The sequence below is a fragment of the Dermacentor variabilis genome, chromosome 10 (assembly GCF_050947875.1).
Source record: "Dermacentor variabilis isolate Ectoservices chromosome 10, ASM5094787v1, whole genome shotgun sequence".
Lineage (NCBI taxonomy): Eukaryota > Metazoa > Arthropoda > Arachnida > Ixodida > Ixodidae > Dermacentor > Dermacentor variabilis.
The window spans coordinates 39,848,295-39,873,037 of record NC_134577.1 but is presented as its reverse complement, the minus strand read 5'-3'; the positions used below and the strand labels follow the sequence as shown (position 1 = coordinate 39,873,037).

Below are 24,743 nucleotides of genomic sequence, written 5' to 3'. Positions count from 1 at the left end.
CCGTCATCTTTCTGTCCTTTCTCCTGCTTCCCCACACCGATGATTGACGTTCAGGTATCAGCCACGCACTAGACAGTTGCGTTGTGGTTAGCAGGCTTTCCTTTTTCTGTCAACCAAACTCTCTCTCTCATCAGCGACTCAAAAAAAGCCACATTCACGCTATCACTGGGATCAGCCACTTGGCAAGATTGGTGATAAGGAACAAATAAAATCATAGGAAATAAATTACAAACTACAGCTTGTGCACAACCAAAATGGTGCGCAAAAGCATTTTCAAAGTCCATGAAGCTTTCGAGTTTCACTTTGCCATTTGGCCATGAAATATAGCACAGCAAAGCTAAATGGAGCCTCTGGTGTCATTCAGCTTGAAATAATCAAGTCACATTTCTTTACACTGTCATGTACTCTCTCGAAAAGAGTTCTCTAGTATTGCAGTGCGCCAAAGAACGACGCATAAATTAACTAGCAATGACAAGCATGATAAATACATTCAGCACTTTAACCTAGGTGTGCATAAATGGTGATAATTCTTGGGAAGGTTGTTCCACTCATACATGGGGGCTTGCTACACAATTCAACTGACCTTGTGCCTCACGAAGGTGTCAAACTCCAGCATGGAGTAACCAAGAGAGCCATCTCCATATATGATCACCACCAAAGCTTCGGGATGGCAAAGCTTTGCACCCAGGGCAAAGCCCCCACCAACACCCAGTGTCCCGAAAGCACCGGGATCTAGCCACTTCAATGGTCCACTTGGCCTGTAAAAGAATGAAAGTATGCCTACGATCACATTTTCGAATGATTGATTTCACCTTTCATTCTGTTCGCCATTGCTTACTGGCTCAGGCGGGACTCAAATGCTACCATGCCGTCGTCACTGAGATCGGCCACTTGGTGTGCCCATGACAAGTAAAGAAGAATGAAAAATGAGATGAAACGATACAAAATATGGGCTTTAGTCTAAATTTTTTGCCGGAACTACCTTTAAATCGGCATCAATATAGAGTTCTGGCCAGAAGTACAAATACTGGCATCTATGTTGCACCCCAATACTGGGAGAGAGCTGTGTACAGCAGCATTGGGAACATCATTCTAAATGTAAAGAGTTATACCATGGTGCTTTACATCTCTAACCACAATCAGGCTAAAAGACACATTTTAGTAATGGCTCCAGATTGATACTGACCGCCTGGGGTTCTGTAATATGCACCCAATGCATAATATGTAAAAGACTTCGCATTCCGCCCCCATTGGGTGCACCTGAACCTAGCAGCTGCTTTAGCATTAGTATGTTTGCTTTGCAGTGTGGTGCTTGAGTGCTCTATGTAAGAGTAGTGCACTGTACGCGCTGGTGTTAATGTAACGTGTTCATGATTCAGAACAAATGCATTGGTTAACTCGACTAGGTAGTTACTCCCTTTGATAAGACATCACACAATACATAATAAAATGCAATGTTTAACAACACTTCTTAAATGCTACAGGCACATTTTAGACACAACCCATTTAATACGTCTTTGCCCACCTGAGGATATAAGACGCTGTTCCCACAAAGTCGCCGCCATCAGCAACCAGGATCGTGTCATCCGGCAGGGCTGCCTCCAGTTCACTAAGAACCTTCAATGGGCTCAAGTGCTTGTCAGCTGGCACCTCTACCATGGTCCTGCAATTGTAATGCACGAATGCCTTTGAATCAAACCCATCAGACCTTCTGCTGCACGAGAAAAAAAAAATTACTCCTAGTGATAAGGTTATAAAGCCAGCGCAGCTTGTCAGTCCAGCATGAAGAGATTCCAGTTGGGGAAGCATTCAAGAGACCACAAAGGCTTCGCCGCCACTGCTGCTTTTTTGCACACACAACCTACGCATAACATTAAAAACTCATGCAGGTCCCATGCATTGTGGGAATCTGTGAAAGCGAAGCGTTGGTAAGCTGGCAAGATGAAACGGCACATCTCAATATGAGACGTGCAGCACAACACCATGCCGCCACCAATTGCAGCATTTCAACCCTCAGACACAAAGCTCTTGGGCAAGGGCATATTTGTTTAATGGAAACTGGTGTGTGCATATGCTTCTGCGCGAACATGCTCTCATGCACACATGCTACGAAATATGGCGCACTTGCCAATCATCCAAAAGAGCTCATTGAAGTTGGCGCACGAGAAGTGACTGCAGCTGTGGCCTAATGGTTAGAGCATTGGGCTGTTGTGTTGGGAGACGAAGGTTCAATCCAATTATCAAAAACGTAATTAATTCGTTTTCTGTACGAGCTATTCGGCAAGACAGCGACATCCAGGAGCACCAGCCACAATTGGACAAGTCTGGATTTGCTAAAAAAAAGTTTTGCTTTAAAAGTGCAAAATGATGATGCAAGTATACATTAATTTTGATTTTCAGGTGCGGCTACCTGCTCCTCACTGCCATGGAGCAAACCTGAAGGCAAAAGCCGCATATGGACGCAGACACGCAGATAACGACTAACAGAGAGAAAGAATAAACTTTTATTCTGAGCAAGCGCAGTGTGTGCTCTGGGGCTTTGATTTGAGCCATCAACTGCGCTGGGTTGCTCTTCTAAAGGTTTGTTTACTTTGGTATGCTGTTGTCTAGGCAGACTGCATACAGGCAATACGTTTCCTTTTTTTTTCTTTTTTTCTCTGGCAAGAGTTATAACTGGATGTATGATTTATGTGCATGGCAGGCTATATGCATGGAAATACAGTATACAGTTACCCTATTTCCTAAATAACTATTGCTAATTCCATTTTAAGAAAGCAGTAAATTAAATTTTGGCAAGCGAATCTTCTTAGTGTTTTTCATACGGCTATAGGCAGCAGTCCCTGCACTACAGCAGAACTGAGATAATTTGGTATCTCTCTCACCACATAATTACTTTGTGCTTATCCGTACTAACCCATCAGAGGTTGATGGCCTCAAGAAAAGTTACTAGAGAGAGCTTACCGAGGTAGCAGAAAAGCACAGTGAAGGAGAGTAAGATAATGTAAAAACTTTTCTTTTATGTGCTGTCTGTCTGCCATACCCGAACGTTATAGATTTGCATGACCGAAGTGACAGCTTCCTGAAGATTCATCAAAACTGATTAAAAGACCTTGCCCACTTTACATCATATTCTCAAAGAAATTACCTTAAATCCCAGTCTAAAAAGAACTTTAGGGAAACGCTCCTCAAAAAAACATATTTTATTTATTTGTACTAGAGATTTGTGATTCAGCCAATTCTACTTTTTTCATACAGATTTCAAATATTCCATTAGTTTTTGTGTAGCTGCTATAGTTCTTGTGTTATGTCCTACAACACAGCAAAATACTGTGATTTCATGGGCACTTTATAGTGTTTATATTTTTTTCAAAAAGCATTGGGCAATAGCTTGTTTAGCTCTTTGTAGACCACAAGGTACCAATATCTATCCAAACAGTGAGTACAATTGCCGGAACTACGAAAACAAAAAAAATGAGGGCACTTCAACTCATTTTTTTTAACCATCCCATGAAAATAATCCTGTACACTTTAATTGTCCTATAGCAACAAAATTTTGCATACATACTCTTGAACATGTGTACAATGCTGGTATCTACTTGAAATTGCAATATCTCCCAGCAGTAGTGAACTGTGAAAAAAAAAAAAAAACATTATTGAAATATCCTAAATTTTTGTGTGTAGTAGTTCCTGTAAATATACACACTGTTTGGCTAGATATCAACACTTTGCGATCTACAAAGAGTTGAATAAGCTACATTCCGTTGTTTTTTGCAAAAAATTTGTACAGAAAGAACTGCTCACAAAGATGACTATACGCTGTCACTGTCCATTACATTACTCAAGAAGTATAACCGCTACACAAAAGCTAATGACATGTTTGAAATGGGCATAAAATACTCAATAATTGGATGGATTTTGAGAACTCTAGTACAAGTAATAAATAAAAAGTTGTTTTGAGGAGCACCTTCTCCTACCAGTGAAGGGACGCTAAAGGAAAATATTCGGTCATGCTGGATTGAAAGATTAGGCTTCTCTGAAAATTAATTTGCCATTTGTAGTCAGGACATAGCTTTTGTAAGTGAGAAAATTTTGAAAATGGAAAATTGCAGCGGCGTCTGAGTGAGTACCTCTCATGGGACGTCATCAATGGCCGACTCAGAGAGAGCAATAAAGAGGAAGATCACGTAGGAATTGCACCAACTCATTCGTTTTGGAGCAGGCGATTTAAATTGAGGAGCAGCAGTGAGACATTCAGTGGCAATTTTTTGTGTAACAAACTCATATATTGGCACACAGAAACCGATTATACAATTCTAGTAATCTGTTGATCTAACTTGGCTCAGTATTTTCCTTTGGTGCACCTTTAAACAGTGTAACAGTACTAGTGTAACATGAAGAAAAAGCCCAGGAGAACCCATACGAACCAGCAAGTTCAGGTTTACAGCTTACTTGTTCTTCTCCTCTTTTGCATTGTCCATGTCTCGCAGTGTCTGAATCCAAGCCAGATCGCATTTAAAGTCGGGGAGGGCTTTAGCCAAGGAAGCCATAAACGATCCAACATCGGCCTCGACTGCTACTGTTGGCTTCCAGAATGCGTCTGAGTTCTGGTTGAAGAAAGAAAAAATCGATCAGATTTTTTAGTATACTAGCCACAATAATCACACCTTTAAATCTCAAAGCACCACTTTGGCTATGTACCAAGAGTAAAAAAAAAGAAGGCCAGAAATTATTTTTGAGCCACTCAGAGCCTTTCATCATGCACTAGAACCTCAGCCCACAGACATGTTTATATATTCTTCTATAATGAATACCGCAGGACATGGATCGCATGTCTACTTATGCTTAGAACATAAGAAGTTGCTGCTTAATGTACAGAAATGTACTAATTGTAAGAGAGTGAAAATTTTTAAATTTTGCCGTTCGTACAAGCAACAGGAACAGCACATATTATCATGAACAGGACAATAAATGGACGAACACCGAGAATGCAATTTTCATAGACAAACCCTTTATAACGGTGCAAATAATATTCCCATACATAGAATTGTGCGACTTTCTCTATACAGTCTACTATAGCAGTGCTAACAATAAAAAAAGAAAACTGTGACATCATAATCATGTGCTGCAGCTTCCTTTGAAGTATATTTACACTGCTGCAAAAGCCACAGGCTATACATGAGTGAATGAATAAAACATGTCTTTGATTACTTTCAAAATAGCAGTGGACAGCAGTGACATGGCTGCAGAAGTGACATGCATGTGAGGTTCACCTGATGTGCAAAGCAGGCAACGAGGAAACGTGTTCTTACAGCAATCCCAGACACAATTTGAAAGCTGGCAACAATTTAGGAGCATTGGCTACTGCTACTATTTTTCTCGTCACAAACAATCATGCAAACTAATGTTAATCAAGGCCACTCATTAAATCTCAACGAGGTCACACACAAAACTACACAAACATCACAAGCTTTTACGTATTTGTCACCTTACCTTGTAAAGTTGAGACCTGTTTCGATTAACAGCAATGATCTTTGACTTGCGGCTCAACACCCGGCCGTACGACAGACGAAAGTCACACACTGAGCCTGCGACAATTCAAGAAAAATGTTGGTATGGTGATGTCCCTCTGAGGACTGGCGCAAAAACACACCGCAAAAACACACCAATGCAGAAATTTCGTTCCAGCTTAACTCCTAGTTTCTCATTCAAATACACATACAATACTAACTGTCTCACTAGACAATCACTGGAGCAATCCGAAGTAAGCTTATTGCACTTATAAGATAAAGCCTACTGAATGATGGACACAAACTTTTCATTTGGGTGTCAGTCATTTAACTGGCCATAAATTAGCAAAACACAAAAAGAGAAAAATAGAAGCTTTAAGTTTAAAACTAAGTAAATCCACACCAATATAGAGATTTACACTCATCTATGTTACATCTGTTACACCATGTGAAATGGTAACCTCTACTTACTTGAGCTTCTTACAAGTCGTACGCTTAATTTATTATTATTTATTATTATTATTTGTTGACAGTGGTGTCGCAAGATAACAAAAGCAGGCTCCGCTGCAACTACATAAGGCTAAGTCACAGCCTAATCTGGCAACCACGGAGCACAGTTCTTTGAGGTCACAGACAGCACCACCACTTTACCACAACACATAAGAGGCATTGCACAAAATCCTACCCGCCAGGATGACCACATCTGCCTGGGCCAAAGCATCCCTGCGACAGTGGCGCATCTGGAGCTCGCTGTGCCGACCCAGCAGGCCACGGGCCATGCCTCCAAGGAAGCAAGGAATGCCCAGTTTCTGCGCAAAGCAGCAGTAGTGCACCATAGTGCCTTTCAAGAGCAATAGGCAGCTCATCTAGCAAATCACAGCTTCCGATTTTTCAGATTCTACAGGTTTTCCACAAATACTTGACCATCATCATCCTCATCAACCTGGCTATGCCCACTGCAGGGCAAAGGCCTCTCCCATACTCCTCCAACTACCCCGGTCATGCGCTAATGTGGCCATCTTGTCCCTGCAAACTTCTTAATCTCATCCGCCCACCTTTTTGCCGCCCCCTGCTGCGCTTCCCTTCTCTTGGAATCCAGTCCATAACTGTTAATCTTACCATCCTATGGTCACTGCAGCGCACCTTGCCGAGCACGTCCACATCTTGTATGATGCCAGTGTTAGCGCAGAGTATGAAGTCTATTTCATCTCTAGTCTTGCCATTCGGGCTCCTCCATGTCCACTTTCAGTCATTCCGCTTGCGGAAGAAGGTATTCATTATCGCAAAAATATTGTTCAAGTATTCATTGTTCAAGTACTCATTCAGTATTCGTTTAAGGATAATGAATACTTGAACAATATTTCTATAAATGAAAAAAAAAATTGCAGTCTTTGTGGCCATGGACTCTAACAAGGGTCTCGCAAAGTATATTTATTCATGTACTCAGCTATACTGCCTTGTTTCTGACGTATTCCAAGCGCAATTACGTTCCCGTCAACAGTTTCAGAAGGAACTTCCTGTCATGCCGAGTAGGACAAAACTAAATGGAGCACCACCATACCTTGTAGCACATTTTGTTGACAGAAATTTCAAATCAAGGCTAGTATTGGAATTTCTGCCAAAGGAACACAATCTAGTTAATATCCAACTCCAATCCCTCAACAGCAATATGTAACCTTAAATTAGTAATTATAAAGTTGAGTAGTAAAACTCCTGATTAGTTAACAGAACTTCATGGTCTGCCATGGAAGTAACGACATCCTCAAATGATCCACCCAGGAGAGGTACAATTGTTTCAAGAGTTAGTTTGATGTTTAAAGAAGAAAGAGATTGTAAGACAGACAGCTTAACAGTAATGTAGGTATTCAACATACTGTGACATAAAGGGGTACTGTGAATAAATAATGAAATGCCATAACATGACATATGAAGACACTATAAAAAAATCAGGGCCCTCACCTCCAGGGCTGCCCTTAGTTCTTGCACAGGTAAGGGGGGCAATGTCGCCTGGCTGCCAACAATGCAGACAGGTCGCTTGGCACGTGAGATAATCTCCGCGCACTGCTGGACTGCGTGAAAATAATCAAACACATTATTGTCACGCTGCAGTGACAGCAAAGAACAAGAAACACTTCTAAGGGTGCAAGTTAAAGATCTAATTCTTCATAGGTCAAACATGTACCCACAAAAGGCAAGCAACATGCAAATTACGATAGCAGCAAGCATGGTTGTGGGTCATCAAGTCTAATGTCAAGAGTCGAGTACAATTCAGAGTAATTGCTGGCGCTCACACGCATATGAGAATGTATAATGCTATTCATGTTACGCATGCTATCTGATTAGACGTGTTTTCTTTGCTGTAGAATAAGTAACAATGTTCAAGACGTTTCGGACAAAGTAGTAATGTCTTGAGCCAAGCGATAACTTGATAACAGTGACGATCCAGTGAAGAGAGTCAACAGCAAAATGTAAAACAGTGCACACGTGGCAGTATTAACCAACCTTATCATTTGTTCTCAATTACTTATTGATATCACCTAAAGGCCCACAATGGCATTACATGAGCTGTGGTATCAAGAATATATATAAGTGAAGTTCAGGTTCTCGGGTAAAAACTCATTAATGTTAAAAAGGGCTGAAATACTTCTACTTAGCAAGTTTTGTATAAACAGAAAGATACTGAGGTTTTGACATTAATTTATTTGCCGGCTCTGTGAAATCGGGCTCTGATAACAGAGCTGCAATTGGTTACTGATAACAGAGATGCGATGTCCCCTTGTAGCCTGCTTGCTGTCTTAGCTCTAAGATGTTCAAAATATCCACACAACTGTATTTGCCCTGCAAAGATTGCCCTCACGCTTTGTGCTAGCTACTTGCCTTCAGACGGTCTTGCCAAGGGAATGCTCACAGGCAGAGGTGAAACATCTCTGGGTAGGAATGCACCAGCAAAGACATTGTGCATGTAGTAGTCCAGGTATCTGGAAATTATGGAAGAGGGCAAGATGATGGGCAGTGGAGAACGATGTTCAATAGTCAATAAATCAGTGTTCAAAACTGTCAATGTTGAACATTTTGGACTGAACTCAAGAAAGTATAAAGAGACAGATTCTTCAACAATAGACCTACTCAAGTATAAATGAGTGAAGTTTGAAGCCACCGTCCAGCAGTAATCGTTGTGTGCCAATTAAGTGTTCCATTTCATGTTCAACAGGCTATTACAAGAGTGAGCAAGCTTGAAAACAAAACTGTTCTTGACAGGAAAGCAACATAAATAAGGTAGATGGGGCTGAGGATAACCACTGATAGCACAGGTTGACAAAAACAAAGCTGCAGCCCAGAGCAGACTTCTGATTGTCATTCATGCACCTACAGAGAGTATGAGATTACAGGAAGGTAGTATAGAGGCCCACGATTGAAAAAGATCTATTGTAAGTGCCAGTGAAACATCCAGATTGGTATAATGCAAGGATTCCTTTCACTCTATTCTATTCCTTTCTAATCATGCACCTCTAACAACCAGCCATTATATTGCGACAGCAATTACAGTAAACTTTCAGTTGTACAAACGTCAGTTTAAAGACTATTTCAGAATAGCAAACTTCTAGAAAATCCTCGGCAGTTTTCCTATGCATTCAATGCTAAAACCTTTCAGTTGAACAAATGTCTGAATAGCGAATATTTCAGTTGAGCGAACTTGATCAGTGAACCCAGGCTCATTTTCCAAATCAGTTCAACGAAGTTTTTTGCTCTGCAACCCTGGCATAGCCAATACCTGCCACACCCAAATTGCCCTGCTAGCAGTGGCTACAGCACTGTGTCAGTGAGCTGGTTACCTGTGCTGAACTATCAGATCTGGAAATTGTTTCCAGTGTTCGTCCCGAAGAAGAAGAGAGTGACGAGGAAGATGCGATGGCAGAGGCAGATTTAAATCCTGCAATTCTAGCCGAGGCTGAGTATTTGAGTAAAATTTGTTAGTTACTTTGGATCGTACGTTTTCCTGGTTAGTATGTTTTTTCTTGCAGCTTTTTCCAAAACATATGAACGAGGTTATACTGTATTTCCCGACCGGGCGCCAGCGGAACTGACGATCGCGGCTCAATCTTGCAAGCGAAAGGGAGGAAAGTGGGGAGGAAGCACAGTGCTTCTACTCCACTAGCATCTACGTACTTTCGCAGCAGCAGACGGTCATGCGCGCCGTATGTTGAAAGAGATTTGCAGACGGCTGATAGCTTAGTGTATGCTGTTTTCTCACCGCTGTTTGCGTTAAGCGATAGACAGCACAGAGGTCACTTCACTCACTGCTGCTACCGCACTTGTTCGCACCAAAGTTTTGACAGCGAGTGCGCATGGTCATCGACTGTGATGAGTTCATGTTTGCCTGTGCGCGCTGACACCATGCTTGTTCATTCAGTTAGTAAGCGAATTTTTACAAGTTGATACGGCCGATATAACTACTATCCTTAATTAGTATAGCTTCCTACTAATTTGTCATCGAAATCGATGCTTTGCCTTTCGGGTGAAACTGATACATTTTTGGCAACAATTAGGCAGAGTGCTGCTCAGAGAAGTGATGAAAAGCAAAAGGGAAAACAAATGGAACGGGATCTTTACATTCTCACAGCTCTGGTAAGGCATTTGTGACAAGCTGTTCATAGTATAAGGCCATATGCTCCATTTCAATTCTAATCAAACTGAAAACAAGAAATAGGACTAAGATGTAAGATTATTAAAACCAGGCTCGGGGCTTCCAACTGTCTTCGACAGAACTTGACATCCATGCCCTAATCATTAGTGTGTAACACATGCTCTCTTCAGTTGTCAGCTGCGTGAGTTGTTGGGTATCTACAATATACCTATAGAATTCTGAAAACTAACTTCCTTTCACTTGCTATAGCTCCAGCAAATATGATTTTCTGTGCATTCCATTTCTTCAACAAAATAAGTGCACTAGTGAGTTGCTAGAATAACCCCATCAGAGTGCCAAGAGGATTGCGATGGGTAAAGATTTGCAAACCACATGCTTAGAGCACAGTCTGTCTAGACTGCTGCGAAAGATAACGAGACAGTTGGCATACAGTTTGACTAGCTTCTGCCCAAGGCTGCCTGGTCTTCCTTTGAAGCCAACCTCAGACTGCACAATTGAGTATGGGTAGAGGACATCAATTGGGAGCTCCACAAACACAGGGCCTGCGACGTGGCACAACAAATACACAAAAGCAAATATAATTAGCAGACAAAAAAAATGCTGGGATAGGAAGCCACAAGAGAGAAAAGAAATGGCACACTGAGTGCGGACACACAATGTAATTTAAAAACCTTGAGCAAACTTCTTGCTGGGCAAGTTTGTGCACAATTTTTCTGGTGAACATTTGTACAAAAACATGACAATCATGTATTGATGACAAAGATGGCAATCCCTGTCATGTTCACATGTCAAGGCAGTTATGGTGTCCCACTTGTTCCTCTGGGACTGGGTTTGTTTCTGCTTGGCGCTCAAATTAACAACAAATTTAACAGGCATACACAGAGGACCCACAGTAGAAGTTGATTCATACTTTCATGAAAAAGGTAAGCCGCAACACACTGCCTGGGAAACATATCTGAAAGCAGCAAATATTTGAATACATGATCAAAACTATATATATTCAGTGTCCTCTGCGATGAATGCATACACCAATTGACAGGGTGTTATGTCACCAAGTTGCAATACGCACCATGACAGGCCCCCATAGTGAAGTTCTCTCCAAATTAACTGTCTATCTGGCTTTTTTTTTTTTTTCTGCACCAAAATTAGCATTGTGCGCCATGACAGAGGTCATAATGAAGGTCTCTCCAAATTACCTCTGTCTATATGGCTTTCTTTTTTTTAATCAAAATTAACACCCACAGGCAGTTCTGAAACCTTCCCCGAACACAATATGGCTGCCAAAGCCAGGAATTTAACAAGTCTTACAAAAGTCATGCTCAGCAGCATAACATTCAGATCAATTAGCCAATACTGTTAATTAACATTTAAACAGAGTTTTCATAGCTCCTTTTTTTGAAGCTACAACAAGAGAGCATGACGTGCTGCCCAATGTAAATGCAACATAGCACAGTGCTATTCAGAAGTACCTATCCATCAGTTGGAGGAAGCTAACCTGTGCGCATAACTACACAAGCTATGTGGAATTTTCCGCTAGTCTTACAGAAGACAGCACACAAAGACGCACCTTCAATTGATGGTCACAAACAGCACAATTCGTTAAGGCCAAAGTTGCTTCAGTGAATACTAAACGCGAATAATTTGAAGATTTGCAGAATGTGGTCTGTACTTTGAAGGACACATTTACAAAAGGCCAGTGGAAGATCCTCAACACACAACGCTGGTACAATGGTCATTATAAATAATAATTTACTTAAAATCTTTGCATCTGACATATTTTTATAGTGATTTCGGACTTGAAAGGTGGGGCTGTTTGTAGACATCAAAGGGACACCCCATTTCTTGAGCCCTATCTAAAAGACAGCGGCAGAAAACTTGACATAACTTGTGTGAAAGTTTGCGCAGGATAAACTCATCTGAATGACCCTGCACTGCTTTGCAACCATATTGGGCAGATTCTTCTATGGAAACTGGTGAACACAGAAAAATGTGTCAAAGGAGTTTAGTAGAGTGGACTACCGTTACATTTATCCTGATTAATTTAATTTTTCAGTTTTTTCAATAACTACAGGTATTCGTCAAAGCCTATACATCTATCTGTGCCCGCACTTCCATAATTTTTATCTAGATTTTGGCATTTGTCAAATAACTCCAACCTAATTGGCCAGCACAGACATGGCCAAGTCTGACCACAATGGTAACCCCCAACGATAAACCCAATGCCTCAAAAGTCCGGCTCAGTGGTTCTAGGAAACAGTGAATGAGTTGAACAAGTGTTATGACTCGCAGCAAATGCCGATTATGGGGCAGCCTTTGGCAGATTTGGATCGAAAGCAGCAGCTCACAACAAATGATAACCACGTGAACTTGATTTAAATGCATTTTTTTTCCATGACAATTTGCCCCAAAACTACTTAAATGTTACAACAAATACAAAAACGAAACTATATTTGCAGCTCTACCAGCAGCCTACTATCAAAGCCAGTGTCATCACCAATGTCTTTACAAGATGGTGTCGGTACATGGAGGAAAAAAAAATACTTAAGAGGGAGCATGACTTCAGGCAGCCAGCCTTCGCAAGGCCAACTCCTCTGATGCTATTCTCCTCCTGCTTTCTCTTCTCAAATGCAGACATGGCACATAGAATCCTGGGAACAGCATGCCATACAGCATTTCTAGATGCAGCACAATGTTGCTTCATTCATAATAGGTACTAGTAGAGCTGGGGTTGCGGCAACTTTCTCTTGCCTGTGCCACTCACTTTCTGCTCGCAGACTTTGACGTCTTTGTTTTTCGACCTCGGCGCCTGGAAACAATGTCAACGTTGCCGAAGCAATGCTTGCTTTTGAGAATCATCCACATGATCAGCAATAGGTTACAACTAGCGAGCGGCACAGCAGACAAGCAGACGAGAAACCGAGCCCAGCAGCACGAGGTAACCAGAAGTGACTGCTTGGCATTATGTGAACAGTCACCAGCTTGGGTGCTTTTTCTATGATTGTTCCTTTTTATGACTATGCTTCAAGATTTTCACATGAAGCTCCTTCTCAAGTTTTTTCTTTTCCCCCATGATGTTTTCATAGAGGTTTGCAATGATAATGCAACACTTCTAGACATTAAAACAAGCTCATTTAAAGGAAAACATATTTTACATACTAAGCTAACGCAACTGTTGTGCCACGTTTTCGACACTTTGGAGCCTTGCACACATTGCAGGAGGAACTGGTGCATCTAGGCATGGGACACCATTCTGTCTGCAACTGTAGCAGAGTGGTTCAAAGAAATTTGGAATATAAATGTAATGAAATGCAAGTAAGGCACAACATTAAGATTAATAGACAGTGATAAAAAGCTGCCTAAGATTGACAATGATGGCCATTGAATATAAATAAATTTCCATTCTGTGAAGCTCAACTCTGCAGTTTTTCTGTAAAACAGGCCACATGTGTTAGATAGGATACACACTGTTTTCTGCAATGAATCTATAAAAACTGGGTGCATGTTAGATTTGCGAGCATGTTTCAATCATCTGAATACTGTCAAATGAAGCAACAATGTGTTTGGACATTTTTTTTTAATTTTTTTTCTGTTCAATGTTTTACTGATCAGAAAATTCTATCAATTTCATCAATCCTATCAAATACAAATTAATGGAAGTTTGCTGTACAGGCTAGGGAATTGCATTAGCAAAAAAAAAAAGAAATCATACAAATGTTGAGAAATCTCTAGCAGTCAGTCAAGAAGGTTAATCTGTGTGCACATTCATGAAAGCCCTGTAAAGTATTTTACTGCTGTCTTTTAGAAAAGTGCACAGAAAGTGGTCTGTTCTCTATCTATGCCTACATACGGCAAAACAGCAACACTACTCCACTGTCAAGCATGCTCGCAGGGCACTGCAGGAGTAGAAAATCAAGAGAACCTGGTGTGTCAGACTGTGCCTTCTGCAGTGCTGTCCGCAGAGTGGGGACAATGTCCCTGACCGTAGTGACAGTCGCCGTGAACTTGCACAATGACTTGAACAATGACAGCTGATCGATGTCTTGCAGAGCCCCTCGTCCCTAGAGCACGAAAAAACGAGAAAAGGGAACAGTAGGGGTTACCATGGCCACTTGTGGTGCTTTGAGTCACAAGGAAATTGAGAAAGTTCCAGTCAGTCCTCACTTCAGGTGTACAGATTTCGTCAATAGAAATGAGATCACTAGGAGCATGAATGTAGCTTGGCATCGGCTGAATTGTGTCTTTCCTGTGGGATTCTTGAAGTTCCAAAGCTCTGAAGAGCGAGGACAACAGTTCAACACTCTCTCCAGAGCTTTTGGACACTGTGGATGAAACATGAGGCTGACTAGACGTCCTAAAGTCCGCTTTGGTCATGCACACAGTGGCGACATTTTTTTTGCCAAAGGCTGTACATGAAACATTAAAGGGGTACTGTCATAATATTTTCAACTGTTAATTTATTGTGTTAGAATGAAATCCTAGACTCCTAAACCCCAGATAAAATAGTGACAAGCCTCAGAGTGCCGTTAATAACATAATAGAACAGCTTTTCTGCAGCCAGTTTCAGTTCTGTTAGCAGGAGCATACTGTGTTATGACGTCCTGACGCAGTATGTGGGAGCAAGACATTACCTACTATGTTTTGACACTCGCTTCGGCTTGCTCGGTCATCGATTATGCAGCTGTGTGTTGGCCCTCAGCACTAGTAACAGCACACAAGGTGACAGAGCATGTGTCAATGTCACAATGGCCTGTTCCCACGTGAGCAGAAATATTGAGCCATGACGTCACAAAACAGTGTCCTCCTGGGAAACAAAACCAAAACTCACTGTAGAAAAGCTATTACATTGTTTACGACACTCTGAAGCTTGTCACTAAGTTTCCTTAGATTTAGAGGTCTAAGACCTTCATGTAACGCAATAAAATGAATGGCTAGGACACATGCCAACTAAGCCATTTAGCAAGTCATTGGCCTCAATAAAGAGTGCACAAAATGTAAAATGAAGTAATGATATTCAATAACAACCTTTTCAATCTTATCACTCAAAAGAGGCCACCACATGCTACCTGGCCACTTTGCTTTGTTCTGACCGAGTGTTCAGACGTTCTGACCTCCATGTGTGAATGGAGCAATGGGTGGCACTTCGAGCCGAAAGTAGAGAAAAAAAAAAACGAACTGGACTGCTGAACAGCCCAAGGTGTTTTGGGGTCTTCAGAGAAAGACGCCCACGTCTGCGAGAAAAAGCTAACCACACTTGGGGAGCAAGCAAACAGGGCTATGAAATGTCACCGCCGAATGGGCCATGAAACAGCAGGAAAGCTTTTTAAAAGATGAGGAAAATAACATTGGTAGTGCGGTGCGGAGGGTACGGAATCACAGCTTGCCTCCTGGGCATGACCCAACCCAGCCACGCTTTGGACAGGGGAATGAAGTCACCCCTTCGACTGTGCTTCAAAGGCGCCAAGGGAGCCACCTCGAAGGCTCCCGACTGTTTTTTCAAGTATAATTTGGAGTGTGCATTCACAGACCTTGTAGATTAGACTTTGCGGAAGTGCGTTAGCATTACATCATGGGTCTTTAAAGTGCCGGATCCGTGGCTTAAAGTGCATTCACCACATTACAAAGTGTTGTTCAGGAACTCACTCACTCGATACACATTTTGCCTCTTTGTGGAGCAAAGTGCAACTGATGATGGTCCGGAGGAGACCCCAGTCAGTTGCACCATATATATACATATATATATATATATTAAGGGTGTGCAAGTACTCAAATATCACTGAATCGAATCGGTTGGTGATTTCTCGAAAAATTCTATTTGCAAATCGAATATCTACTATTCAAATATTCTATATATTCGATGTAGGGACCTGTGCAGTGCCCCCAGTTGCATGCATCGCCGAGACCCTCGTGCTCAATGCCGACAACCCAACTGCAGTAAAGTTGGTTTAGCCCTTCTGTATTTTAAAAACTGGAAAGAAAACTTTTTTGTGCAATAAATACAAGAGTGCTGCAAAACACAAGTCCACTATTAAACTGAGAACCTCATTGGTATTCAGTACAAAAGAATGTCACTAATTCATTAGTTTAAGAGAAAGAAAATCAGAACAATGCAATTGAATCTATTCAACAGATATTTTATTGATAAGAAAAGATGTTTTCCTGACCATCACATACTAGAACTGAGCTGTAATCAGTGCTAGCCTACTAATTTCATGTTCCCTTTATTAAGAGTAGACCATACTGTATATCTTGATTTCTATATACCTAAGTTAACTGGTAGCTGGCAACATTCTTCTTATGCAATGCTAGGAAACTCCCCCCATATTTTCTTGCCTGAAGTTTGTAAGCATTAAATTTTGAGAAAAACTTTCTGGTATTCAATATTTTGACTGTTTTTCTTGATTCAATTTGATAATCGACTCGAAATCTACCATTCGGTATTCACACACCCCTAATACATACCTCTACCATGCGACCGGCTCCCCACATTTCACACATTTCTTTCCCACTTTGACACTCTATTAAAAATGTGACAATTACTAGCCCTGCAGGTTTGCCACGATTGCCTCAATAGTATGTGTACACTCATTTATTTATAATGAAGTCATTTGAAGTGGAACTTTGATGCAGTTGGCCTTTACATGGAAGGTGAGACGCATGCAAAAAGCAGCAGAATCTGGACTGCGATTAGCATTTGCTAATGCATGGCACGAAAATTTTGTTAAAACAGCTGCCTGCCCCCGCAGCAGGTCTTCGACAAACGCTTTCACAGGCACTCTTGTATGACCACACTCACGGACTGCACCGCAAAAAAAAATTTCCCGTGCAGATGGTCAAGGCCCCAGCAGCTGTCCAACAGATATTGTAAGAGCACTCTTCTTCCTACTTTTATTTCCTCACAAAACACACAAGCCCAGAGGCATGAATTCACGAACGGCAGGCGACAGACAGCAACATTCAAAATGTTAATTCATTTCCACGCTCACTTTGACAGCCGTTGCAGCAGCACCGCCCAGCAAGAGCACAGGGGACTCGGCCATCTGAGCATTCTTGACCGCAGTCACTGTGTTAGTCAGGCCTGCAAAAGTACTCAAATTATTCTGTCTGCAAAGACAACAGGCACTGACTAGGAAAGTCAGAAGAAAGCCAATAGAGAGCAAAAGAGAAAGAAAAGCTAATGAAACAACGAAGCGCACAAATTCCTACAGCTTTTACACAAAAGACGCAACAGCAGTGGTGCACTCAATGCTTGGCAAACGACTCGCATGCTCGAAGAAAAGAAGGGTGTAGTTACTTGAATCCCAAATCAAATGGAATGCAACATCTTTGCTTGTCAAAAATGAAAGTCATTTGTGTGCTGGACAGCATTAAATGATTCTACAGCACAAGCATGTGACAAAACACCGCCACCACAGTAAAAGCATCCTCCCTGTCGCATTCTCAACGGAGCCAAATAAATCAAATATGAATTTACCACAAACTTCCACGCACTGTTTGACGACAGCGGACATCTCAGCTTCCCTTTTGACATGTGAAGTCCATTTAAAAAAAAAAAAAAGAAAGCTTCACCTTCAAATAGGCAATGGTTTTTTTACTCTTACATCCTTCTTGAAAACTAAATGACAATAGTTGGAGAACTTGCTAAAATCGTGATTACTCCCACTGATGCAAGTGATAATCAAGAGCCTTCAATGAAGCAGGAACCACTTTTCTTTAATATTTTTTTTTTAATTCAAGTACCCTAAAGGCCCATACGGGCATTACATAGGAGTGTTACAATAAATCAGTGATGTTTACAGTACATGCATTAAAACAGATAATGCATGCTAAAATAAAAAGAACACAAGCAGAAAAACAGGAAAAGAAAAACGTAAGAGCACTACAACAACACATCCTAAACATTGAAGATACATATAGCATTAAAATCGGTGTTACACAATATCAACATTACCTGGTTACTTCATGCAAGAAAAATACTTGCTAAAAAGGGTACACATACCAGCTGATACTGGATGAAAAAATGAAATAACACAACCAGAGAAAATTTTATGCCGTACAAGGAACTTAGTGCTAACCCAAAACAAATCCATTTGCGCAAGGAACATCAAAATGTGGTAAGGAAAAAAAAAAAGTAAAATAAAAAAGTGCACAAGAATACAGTGATGCCTATAACGAATGTTATAATGCCTTACAATTGTTGTACAATTATTTATAACTTACAATTTTATTTACGCATCACATTCACAATAATGTGACCACATCAAGTAAGATGAGTACCTGGTCCAGCAGTTACTGCGGCCACCCCAATCTTTCCAGAAATCCTTGCCACTGCGTCGGCTGCAAAGACTGCATTAACCTGTTCAAATGAAAAATAGCGGTCAGATATACCATGATGACCAGAATCTATAGGTCTCGCACACCCGCTTAGAGCAAGTGCAGCTGAAATTAACTCCAGCTGCCAGCTGTCCGAGTAGCCTGCACTGGGCTGCCAATCTGATCACAGCGCTGCTGACGACAAAGGCATGATGGCTTTGTTGTCAGCCATCACAACCTGTCCTAGGGAACACAGGCATTAAGCATGAAATAAGAACAGGAAATAAGAACAGGCTCAGTGTTATCTAAGTTGTTCTTTCGTTCTTTTTGTCAGTTTCTGCAGCCCCTGGCAAAGGGTAACTGCCCCCTAGAAGAGAGAGAGAGAGAGATAAGGAAGGCAGGGATGTTAAACAGTCAAGAGTCTGGTTGGCTACCCTATGCTGGGGGAATAGAGAGAAGGGGGAGAGAGAGAGAGGGTATAGAGACGTGCCCAGACAGTCACCGAGTCAAAGTCGCTCTTGCAAACCAGACGTTCTGAGAAAGCAACAAAAGTGCCTTCACTGCCTTCTGAACCGATGATTGGTGGGGACAGTGCTCTAGTACTGTCTGTTCATTTAGAGGACAATCATCTAGTTTCCTCAATGTGTTGATCAATGATTGTCTTTGTGCTTGAAATTGAGGACAGTAGCACAATAAGTGGTCAATGTTCTCCTCGCATCCGCAGACTTCACATGCAGGACTATCAGCCATTCCAATTAGTGCTACCCCTAGAAGAGGTGTGGATTCTAGTCTATACTTCAGAATAAAACTAGGGATGATGATCTCAAATGCTCTCATTGAAACATTGACCACAAAAAAACTATTGAAGCAGCATTATGGCAGTGACATAATACCTCGTGTCTGGTGTCCACAACGCGAATGCCTTCGCGTTCCGCTGCCACCAAGATGGGAGAAATATGACCGCCACTGAGGCAGAACAGGAATTTGACATCATGGGCCTGAAAAATCCACAAATTAATGTCAAAACTGGCTGTCTGCCCTGATTCAACAGTTTACTGCCACACGCCACTACAACAGTAGCTTATACAGTTGATGTGAAGAAAGCATATGAGCTGCATTTTTACCGTGCTAAGCAGTTATCCAATTGAAGTGAACTTAATTCCCATTTGCACTTGGAGACATCAGAGCAAAAAGCTGTTTGCAGACCCTGACGAGCGTGCCGATCCTAACAGTGCGTGGCCACATTGGGCAACAGTACTATACGAAGAAAGTCTTTTTTTTTTTTTTAATTATCTGTACATTCACCAGAATGAAAAACTTTAACATGACTAACAGCAATAAAGGTAACAGAAATAGTATAGCAATGTGTGCACTCAAAGGAAAAAACGCATGGCAGTATTTTTCACCCGTATCAATCGACTCAAAATATCGCACAGCAAGATGCTAACATAGCAAAGAGCTAAGAACGAGCTACGGGTCGCCCTACCTCTGCAACACGTTGCTTGAACGCCTCGACAATGTTAACAAAATAGGTTGAAAAATCTTCTTCATTATAGTTTGGTTTCAATCAAGAGCCTGATGGCTGTGATACAAGAGCCTTACTAGAATTCCCCAACTGCAATGCATTGCCCACAAGAAAAAATTCATGCAGAAACCCCTCTGGGAGTTGTTTAACTATGTGTAAGCATTGTGTCGCATGCTCCACCATACAGCCCGGTGTCATTATCAATGTTATGAAAATTTATCTTACCAGTATAAACCTTTACCAACCCTTACCGTTCATTATCAACCTTATTAGACTTGACCCGACCCTTATCAACCCTTATCAGTACTTGTTAACCGTATCATAATTGCTCCAACCAACTGAAGCCCTTATCGCTCTTTAGCACCTCATCTATCCGCGTCAATCACTGTGAACTGTGATGAGACCCATATAACCCCTCGTCACTCCTTATAAACTCATTGACTGACTGCTTATTTGTCTGTGTTGCGCAACGTGAAGCACATGAGCCCACAGAGATAGAGGGCACTACAGTCGATGAAGGAACGTCCTTACGTTAGGTGCATCCCGCAACCACCGAAACACATCAGGGATGCGACGAGTTTGGCATTAAATTTTCCTGAAATCTGAATTTTCCTGATGTCTACAATGGTCCGCGACGAGACTCTACTGTGGTCCTAGGGATAGCTTTTATTCCAATATCACCAAATCTTAAATAAAGCCTTCACAGAACCTGTTCTCCTTTGACATTTGTTTTGTCCCCACAGGTACAACACATTCATATGGTTCAGACATATTCACCTTCTGCAAATGCGAGTGTTTAGCCCAGTGGATAAGACACTCTGCTTCTGAGCGTGGGATCGTAGATTCAAAACTCACCGCCACCAACGTTTTTCCTTTTGAATTTATCCTGTTTTATACATTATTTTCTTTAGAGCAATTCGTCTTATGTGACGGATGGATGGATGGACAGGTTTCCTCATCGGGTAGGCACAGAAATGCTTATTCAACTAAGAGTTGCGTTCGTGTCATCTTACATCTGGTCACCACTGGCCCAAGATTACATGAATGTGACATGTCATCAAGACTGATGAGGAAAGCACACCACACATGCACATCAATGAGGTGCATGTCAATGAGGTGCACACCAGGAAGCAGCGACCTTTATCCCAGTCACTATTACAACAATGCACTCATTTATAAAATTGGTCCTCTGTCCTTATGACTTAACTGGTTCACACAGCTTTAGTAAGGCATCACAGATGCCTTAATACTAGTTTTTAAAAGACTAGCTAGGGGCGCTTATATTCTGCTGAAAGTTTCAGTATCTGCAGTGAGAAATTAGAATTCTGCTCAAAGTACTCAATGTCATTTCACTATGCTGAGGAGTTGCAAGCCAAGTATCCAGCTGTCTCTGTAGCATCATGTGACACCATGCTCACATGCCTCAGCAAAGTGGATAAGGCAAGAATAAATTTATCCACATTATAGCTGGGATTGAAGCAAGAGTTTCACAGCTGAGACACATGCACCCTACCAATATTCCATAATCATACTGCATTGCCCGAAAGACATAAGCTGCATTATAACCTTATGTTCTAGTTAAACAAAATATAGTTAAACATGTCACCTTGAAGGTCACATTAAAATCTATGAATTCCCTTATTTTGCGATTTAAAGTAAAATTGAAGGACACTTTCAAATGGCCTAAATGTGCTACGGTTGTGATTTACGAGCGTCGGCAAGCAAAGCATGCACCAAAGTATTAGCTGATTCCATGGCTTCCGAAATTTACAATGCTGCACTCTAGTTTGCTTCAACGCTTATGCCTACGACCTGCCATGTACCGAAGCGTACACGCACAGTATGCCTTTATGCAAGCAGACATCTTCAGACAAAAAGTCAGCACCGTCACGATTTCTGCTGCATATCAAGTTGTCGAGTTCTATGTCTTTGATACTGAATTCGAATGGCAGATCTGGAGTGCTCCCAGATCAAAAGTTTCTGCTCTTTATGGAACAACTCTAAAATTAAATTATGGGGTTTTACGTGCCAAAACCACTTTCCGATTATGAGGCACGCCGTAGTGGAGGACTCCAGAAATTTTAACTACCTGGGATTCTTTAACGTGCACCTAAATCTAAGTACACGGGTGTTTTTGCATTTCGCGTCCATCGAAATGCGGCCACCGTGGCCGGGTTTCGATCCCTCGTGCTCAGCAGCCCAACACCATAGCCATGCACTGAGCAACCACGGCAGTTTTGGAGCAACTCTGTTCCAATGGCAGGCCAAGAGTAGAATTCAATCTGAGATCACTTCACGGAAGAGGCCAGACTGCTCTTACGAAATCGGCGAGCTCAACATAGTTCTTCCAGCAGCTGTTGATTGAGTCATCTGTGTAGCAGACGTCATAAAGAAGACAGAGCAGACGATACTAAGCAGCATGTGCCACTTAGATGGAAAAGTAAGAGAGAGAACTTTTAGCGAACGTAAACATCCTCAGAATTCATGCACCATTTTTACTACCCACACACAAACATGGCACAGAGGCACAGTAAAAATCTTTGTCCTTCACAAAAACAGAAAAGTGTCATTTCGGCATGAGCAACATTGCCTGCACTTCCACATGTGGTTGATTGTGCCCCCTTTACTCTCGTTGAAGCGCGAGTGTTCCAAACGTGGATTCGGAGCCGGTACTCTCACCGCAGGATGGCGCCCTGTGGCAGAGCTTGCAGATTAGATTACTCTGGATCTGCCATTGGAATTCAGCATGAAGTTGTTTCTGATTTGCGCATTAGACATGTCAGAGAAAGTGACACAAATTACCAAGTCGTGCAGAGTGGTCCTCAAGCAAAGAACAGTTTTGAGCATCGTTTCTTTAAATGTTTGTTTGGTTGTAACTGGGATTGGCAAATAATTCGAATGGGTGCATGCAGTGAGCTACGTAGTGCAGTCATTGACTCATAACTGCAAAGTCTACGTGATTTTTATTCCAGCAATGTTAAGATAACATTTATAGCACTTGCCACTGCCTTGTTCTCACTAAAATTTCGCCATAACAGATTTTTTTTTAAAAAAAAGCCCGCTACCTTTTATAATCACTCGACTTCGTTTGCCAGGTTCACCTGTACAGCTCGCACTTTTGGGCTCCTTATCGTAGCTTTTTGCTATGAAGGTTAAAAAAAAAAAACTATCTACTTTTCGTGGAGGATAAACAAAATTAAACTCCGATTTGCCGACCGAGCCTTCTTAGAATGTGCTATATCTTGAACAAAAAAGCAGGTCACAGCCTCGCAAACACACCGACCCTGGCCGTATACTTACCTTGAGCACATCAGCTACCAAGTCGCCACCATTCCGGAGGGTTGATTTGTCGACCTGCGGCCAAAGTGGAAGCACACTGTTTGTCTAGATTTGTACGCGAGTTCATTAGTAAAATAGTTCGCTGCTGGGGTGGTGTATAAATGGTCATTTATAACGAAAACAGCGCGCACTAACAGGACAACAAAGGACGTAGATGATTCCCGCTAGCGTGCGGTTTTCGTTAGTCGAAGAGGTTGGCAGTCGCTTAATTCATATCTCGTCAATTTATTTTCTCGTGTCTTCCGTTGGCGTTTATCTTGTTTATAGCGTGAATGAAATACGAACACGACCCGTTTTACTACTCTTCTCAACTACGTAATTAAACATGAGACGCCAGTCGTATGCCACGCACTCAAGCTCACGCTTTTTCGAGTTTTAGAATTGCCACGACAGGCGTTAGCGGTGCGCTCCTGCTGCAAGTTTGCGTGTTCTTATGTTTCTTCAATGCATGTCCATTTGTTTAGCGCTTTCATTGATAAGCGCCATTGTCGTGCGTTCGCCAGTAAATGCTTCGGCTATAACTCTTCGGCTGTCGCGAGATAACTTTTTATTTTTTTCATTCGTTTCCGAAAAGCGTGTGCGGCCGGGACCAACTCCTTCGACCAGGAAAAACTAGGCACTCACCTTGAGACGCAAGTTCGCGAGCAGCGACAACTTCCTGCTAATACCCGCTATTAAACCTCCCAGAACCATGACGGCGGCGGGAATCCACAGGTCTGACAGCGCAAACGCGCTCAAAACAGCCATCCTCGAGATCCAAACCACAAACGTTCACACAAATAAAAAAATTAGGACGCGCTTATTACCGCACGGTCAACCACATCACGTAGATGTCTGCTCCGGTGGCAGCACACGCACCTGTGAGCATAGGGAGGAAAGTTCGGGCCACACGCAAGCCCAAACAGCCGGTAAAACACGCACGCCCATAAAGAAAAGTAAAGAAAACTCAAGAAAATAATTTATTAAAAAATAGTCAACACAACCACGTGCTCTGCCGCTCACGTGACTATAGGGAACCATAGAACCATAGAGCTACGAGCAACCTCCGTAACGTAATACGTGTTTCTTTGCGCCATCTAGTGGTTGACAATTCGTTCTGAAACCCAGGAGAACAATAAACACTTGTTAAATCTTCAAAATCAAGATAGCTGCGTAACAGCTTATCACCTAACAAAGTTCTTTTTGCATGCAAAACAGCTGTGGATGATACATGCCAATAACTGATGTTCGAAATTCAGCAAGAAAGCAATACTTTAGGAGCAGACACACAGAGTTATTCTTTCCTGCAACAGGAATGCCAATATTTTACATACTGCAAAAGAAGCACAAAGTACAGGACAAAGCAAGATTGATACTAACATATTGATATACTGTGAAGCACTAGGTTAGAGTATTCTAGTACTTATTTGCTAGGTGG

General features: G+C 41.8%; 1 protein-coding gene across 1 annotated transcript in view; it reads right to left on the bottom strand.

Annotated features, from left to right (window-relative positions):
- Positions 1 to 24,250, bottom strand: part of LOC142560372 (2-hydroxyacyl-CoA lyase 2-like) — a 28,670-nt gene extending 4,420 nt beyond the window's left edge. The window contains exons 1-14 of the mRNA XM_075672418.1: positions 23,951 to 24,250; positions 23,288 to 23,341; positions 19,356 to 19,460; positions 18,427 to 18,505; positions 17,136 to 17,227; positions 14,072 to 14,210; positions 10,583 to 10,694; positions 8,385 to 8,485; positions 7,467 to 7,576; positions 6,193 to 6,316; positions 5,491 to 5,585; positions 4,450 to 4,604; positions 1,526 to 1,663; positions 584 to 758 (exon numbers count right to left, since the gene is read on the bottom strand). Of these exons, the coding sequence (XP_075528533.1) occupies positions 584 to 758; positions 1,526 to 1,663; positions 4,450 to 4,604; positions 5,491 to 5,585; positions 6,193 to 6,316; positions 7,467 to 7,576; positions 8,385 to 8,485; positions 10,583 to 10,694; positions 14,072 to 14,210; positions 17,136 to 17,227; positions 18,427 to 18,505; positions 19,356 to 19,460; positions 23,288 to 23,341; positions 23,951 to 24,073 (1,602 nt within the window). The 5' untranslated portion in view covers positions 24,074 to 24,250. The remainder of the gene's footprint in view (positions 1 to 583; positions 759 to 1,525; positions 1,664 to 4,449; positions 4,605 to 5,490; positions 5,586 to 6,192; positions 6,317 to 7,466; positions 7,577 to 8,384; positions 8,486 to 10,582; positions 10,695 to 14,071; positions 14,211 to 17,135; positions 17,228 to 18,426; positions 18,506 to 19,355; positions 19,461 to 23,287; positions 23,342 to 23,950) is intronic.
- Positions 24,251 to 24,743: the final 493 nt, after the last annotated feature.